Source organism: Octodon degus, unplaced genomic scaffold, assembly GCF_000260255.1.
Source record: "Octodon degus isolate 3935 unplaced genomic scaffold, OctDeg1.0 scaffold00050, whole genome shotgun sequence".
NCBI classification, from domain to species: Eukaryota; Metazoa; Chordata; class Mammalia; order Rodentia; family Octodontidae; genus Octodon; species Octodon degus.
The window spans coordinates 8,046,175-8,051,487 of record NW_004524626.1 but is presented as its reverse complement, the minus strand read 5'-3'; the positions used below and the strand labels follow the sequence as shown (position 1 = coordinate 8,051,487).

At 58.2% G+C, this 5,313-nt stretch overlaps 1 protein-coding gene across 1 annotated transcript; it reads right to left on the bottom strand.

Annotated features, from left to right (window-relative positions):
• Nucleotides 1-3,817: 3,817 nt before the first annotated feature.
• Nucleotides 3,818-4,446, bottom strand: Diras1 (DIRAS family GTPase 1). Its single transcript, XM_004632735.2, has one exon. The coding sequence runs from the start codon at nucleotides 4,444-4,446 to the stop codon at nucleotides 3,850-3,852; it is 597 nt and encodes a 198-aa protein (XP_004632792.1). The 3' UTR covers nucleotides 3,818-3,849.
• Nucleotides 4,447-5,313: the final 867 nt, after the last annotated feature.

Here is a 5,313-nt window from a genome sequence, read left to right as displayed (position 1 = left end):
GCAGTGAGTTCAAGGTCGGCCTGGATTACATAGTGAGACCCTGCCCCCCCAAGTAAATATATAATAAAATATATCAAATGTGTAAAAATTCCAATATATCTTGATGGCTGGGGGCCTTGGCAAGCTGGAGTCCTGCACAGATGGAAAACTGAGATTCTTCGCCTTGTAAGGATGGGGCTCTTGGCTGGGCGGGCGGCTCTGTGGTTGAGCACATGCTTAGCATGTAGGTGGTCCTGGGTTTCACCTCCAGCACCATAAACTAGAGAAGGTTTTAATGTGGGGCCCATAGCACTCCACGCACTGCCCTCAACTGGCCACGTAGGGAACCTGGACATTCCCGTCATGCCTCAGGGTCCCCTGTCCTGTCTTGACTCTGTGTAATCGCCACGCTGCCCACCCTCCTGTCGCCGCACCTCACTGTAGCCCACCCTTCCCCACCCTCGCCCTCCCTCTTCTCCAGCCACCTGGCCTCAGGACCTTTGCGAGTGCTCCTTCTGGGACCCTCCTGCCATAGTGTCAGTCTGTCCCAAGTCAGGTGGGCATGGTCTCCCATTCCCAGGGCTCTCTGGGAATCCAGACTGATCTTTTTTTTTTTTTTTTTTTTTTTTTCCAGAACCGGGGACTGAACTCAGGCCCTTGCGCTTGCCAGGCAAGCACTTATTCTACTGAGCTAACTCCCCGGCCCCAAGACTGATCTTCTTTGATCCTCCTGCCTCGGTTTCCCAGGGTCCTGGGAGGACAGATGTGCACACTCCTCTAGCTCCCAACTCCTCCTCTGAACTTCCTCCTCCCTCCCCTCCTCTGCCCCCTTCCAGCCCTCCCCTGCCCACAGTCCCTCACCCCCTGCAGGCGGCAGGCTGGCCTCCCCAAAGAAGGGCCGCTGGGCTTTGGGGCAACACAAGATCCACGTCTTTATTGCAGGAAGACTAAGTCTACAGCGGACACTACACAGACCCCACGGCGGGTGGGGGGCAGGGCTCCCACATGCAGGGGAGGGCGGGGTTGGGTCACAGCAAGCGTAGCCTGGCAGGGCCCCCAGCACCAGGGCTGCCCGGGCAGGATGGGCAGTGGCCAGGGCAGGCTGCCCGTCCTATTGCAGGTGCCCTCGCCCTAGGGCGAGGAGCGGGAGAGGCCCGGGGTGGGCAGTGGCCCCGTGGGAATTGTGCTATCAGGGTGCATCCCTGAGAAAGGGCTGGGACCCCTGTCCAGCCAGGAGCCACTCCCGGGGGCCCAGGAGAGGGGACGGCAGCAGCTGCTGGGGTCCCTGGACCTGCCCAAGATCAGGGCTCAACTCTGCTGTGACATGAGGCTGCCAAGTGTTCAGGGCCCCACACACACCTAGGTAACCTCACACATGCACATGCTCCCTGCCTCTGTGGAAGGGACAGTCCTCTGGACACACGCAAAAGCGATCATAATAACACCAAGCCAGATGGGGGGGGTCTCTGCCCATGTCCTGTTCCACACAGCCACACACTCTTCTCTCTCTGTCTCTGTCTCTGTCCCCGCCTCTGCCTCTCTCTCTCTCTGTCTCTCTCTGTCTCTTTCTGTCTGTCTCTCTGACTCTGTTTCTCTCTCTGTCTCTGTCTCTCTCTCTCTCTCTCTCTCTCTCTCACACACACACACACACACACACACACACACAGAGCTTTCTCATCCCCTCTAAGAGGGGCACCAAGCCAGATGTGATTCCACCCCTGTCATTCCAGCACTCTGGGAAGCTGAAGCAGGAGGATCTTAAGTTTGTGACTTAATGAGACTCTATCTCAAAATAGTAACACCATAAAAAAGGGCTGGAGATGGAGCTCAGAGCAAGTGCCCAGGGTTCAACCCCCAGGACCACAGAAAAAAGCTGAATAGTTATCTTCTCAAACATTCTGTTCTTTGCCAGATTAGCCGCCACATTCAGATGCTGAGCCCTCCTCAGGGAGGGCCCATAAGACAGCCACTGAGGAACTGAGGTCCTCAGTCTGGAAAACCCTAAGGCCCTGCCTTCTGTGATGGCCACAGAGGTCAGAAGGGGGTCTTCCCCTTTCTGGCTTCAAATGAGGCCACAGCCTGATCAGTGTCTTTTTCTTTTTCCTTTTTAATTGGGCTCAAACCTAGGGCCTTTGCCCTGAGCTCCATCCTAAGCTCTTTATTTTGTTACGTGAAGACAGGGTCTCTCTAAGTCACTAAGTTGCCCAAGAGAGCTCTGACTTGTGGTCCTTCTGCCTTGACCTCCCAGAATGGAGGGATGCCAGGTGTGCCCTACCATACCTGGCTCCAGTAAACACCTTCATTGTGGCCTTTGAACCCAAGGAAAGAATCCAATTCACCCCACCCAAATCCTTGGCCCACAGAAGCTTCGAGATGATAAGCGTGAGTTGCTTCAGGCTGCTACTCTGGTGGATTCCTTACACAGCTCTAGCTGACTGATACAGACTTCGAGCCAAGAGCCTACTTGCACAGACTGCAATAGACACAGTGACCCTCAGAGAGTCAGAACAAATAAGTTCACAGATAAACTACATCACACACTCCTGAAAACACAGCCATGTTCAAACAGGTACAAAGACTCACACAGACAAATCACAAATACCTGGTCCTGTCAGCAGCCATACTCAAATGGCCATGCCACCCACCCTGTATGCAACGAGGGCATTTATAACAGATGCCAAACACAGCATCCCAAACACAGACACACACATGCATGAATACGGCATCCCGCAGCCACCTTCACCTGGTTTGGAGCTGCTGCCCCTGGAGTCCCAGGGAGGTCACCCAGGTGCCAATAGGCACCCCATGTCTCATGGTATGGGGGCTCCTGGAGGAGCAGAGACCCTAGACTCCAGGACACTTCTTGGGGCCCCATCTCTGGGGCAGGATTGGCAGGAGGAAGTGGTTCCCACAGTGAGCCCCCATGTGGCCTGCTGGTGCTGGGTCCCAACGACTGGCCTAGCTGGGCTTAGGTGGTATCTCCCAGCCACCCCTTCACCAGCACCCCAGATTCTCAACCAGGGCGCTGGCACTGCCCTGCTGCCATGCCAACATCTGTCTTGGTGGAAGTACCAGGCCCCAGGGGCAGTGCCGGGAAGCTCACAGGGTTCCAGGCTCCGGGCTGGGCCTGGCTGGACCTCTAGGCTTGTGCTGTGGCTATGCCGGTCCCGGGGTGGGGTTGAGGCTTAGGGGGCACTGCACAGGCCCTGTGGTTATTGCCTGGTGGCCTGAGGCCCATCCCGCGGGCCCCTCCACCTGGTGTGCAGACAGGGACCAGAGAAGGGACACAGGTGGGACAGAGGTGGTGAGGACCGGGTGGCACGGGGTGTGTACTTGATACCAGGGAGGAGAAAGAAGAAAAGAATCTGAGGTCGATGTGCATTTCAGCCCCTCCTCTGGGAGGTCACAGTGATCAAATGTAGGGGACTGGGATGGAGGTCGGACTGGGGCGCCCAGAGGACCAGGGGACAGAGATTTGGGTCCTCGGGAAGGCGACTCCTCTGGTCCCAGCTGGGCCAAGCAACACTTCTCATCTACTCCCCGTGTCCCCATCCACCTCCCAAGGGAACCACCTCTGGCTCTAGGCTCTAGAAGTGGACAGGTCAGGAGGCCGGAGGGAGACAGGTGGGAGGGTTGGGGCAGAAGCCCGGCGTCACCGCAGCAGGCTGGCTGGGCAGCCCCGGTTTCCCCAGCCCAGATGTAGGAGGCAGGAGGAGACACTGAGGAAGGAGAGGAGGAGAAAGAGGAGGAGAGGGGAGGATGTTGGTGGCAGTGCAGGAGGACAATGGAGGAGGCGGAGGGCCCGCTGGCAGAGGAGCCTAGTCCCGGGGTGGTGGTGGCGTTGCTGTCGCGGGTGGTGGCACGGCGCGGTCACATGAGGCTGCACTTGCCCTTGGCCCGCTCCCCCCGCTTCTGCTTGCCGGCGCGCTTGCCGTCCACGCTGAGGCTCACGCTGCGGCGCGTCTCCAGCGTGAGCAGCTCCTGGAACAGCTCCTTGACGTTGTAGTTCATCTTCGCCGAGGTCTCCATGAAGGCGCACTTCCACTGCTGCGCCACAGCCTGCGCCTCGTGCGTGTCCACCTCGCGCTGGGCCTCGTCGCACTTGTTGCCCACCAGCATGACAGGGACGTCCTCCACGCTGCCCTTGATCTGCACGATGAGCTTGTAGATGGGGCCCAGCTCCTCCAGCGACTGCTTGCTGGTCACCGAGAACACCAGGATGAAGGCGTGGCCCTTGGAGATGGACAGCCGCTGCATGGCCGGGAACTGGTGGCTGCCCGTGGTGTCTGTGATCTGCAGCGTGCACACGCTCTTGTCGCAGCTGATGACCTGCCGGTAGGTGTCCTCAATGGTGGGGATGTAGGTGTCGCGGAACGTGCCCTTCACGAAGCGCAGCACCAGCGAGCTCTTGCCTACGCCGCCGGCGCCGAACACTACCACGCGGTAGTCGTTGCTTTGCTCCGGCATCTTCCCCAAGAGCGGGCTGCTGGGACCCTGGACCGACCCTGTGTGGAGAGGATTGTCAGATGCCGCCAAAGGCCACTGGTTGGGGAGGGGACAGCTCTGCAGCCCCGGAAGGACAGGCGTGAGAGGAGAAGGTGGCTCATGTCCCGTGTCCTGGGAGGCTCTTTCCCCAGCCTTGTGGCTGACTCCACGGTTCTGCCCTAAGGCCCAGCTTACTGCCAGGCCCCAGGCTGCTTCTCCCGGACAAAATCTGGACTCCACGTTTCCCCAGGGGATTCAGCTAGAGGCAGCGTGGGAGAAGCCGGGACTTGCGGCTACCTGGACCTTTCTTGGGCTCTGTCAGCTTCCTCTCTCTGCCAGGATGGCCCTGGGCTCCTCAGAGTTGGTGCACTCCACCCCCTGCCCCATCATGGCCTGGCTCACAGACTGGATCCAACTGCCTTGCCATCTTGAGCCTCAGTTTCCCCATGTCCTATCCCACAGGTGAGCTTTGACAGGGACAGTGCTTCCCCAACAGCCCCAGCCCCTGCTCTTCTTCAGCTCATGGCCTCCTGCATCTCTTGGGAGCCACAGGGTGGGGTGACTCATCATCCCAGCACTCCATGAGGCTGAAGCAGGAGAATTGCAAGCTGGAGCCCAGCCTGAGCAACTTAGGGATTTAGCAGAACTCTGTCTCAAAAACTGAAAAGGAGCTGGTGTGGTGGCACACACCCGTCATCTGGCACTTGGGAGGCTGAGGCAGGTGGATCGCTGCAAGTTGGAGGCCAGCCTGGGCTACAAAGTGAATTCAAGTCCAGCCTGAACTGTACAGTGAGTTGCTGTCTCAAAAAAACAAAACAAATAAATTAAAAGGGCTGGGGATGTAGATCA

Excerpts from the sequence above, each read along its gene's own strand:
- Diras1 (XM_004632735.2), bottom strand. The coding sequence starts at position 4,446 with ATGCCGGAGCAAAGCAACGACTACCGCGTGGTAGTGTTCGGCGCCGGC.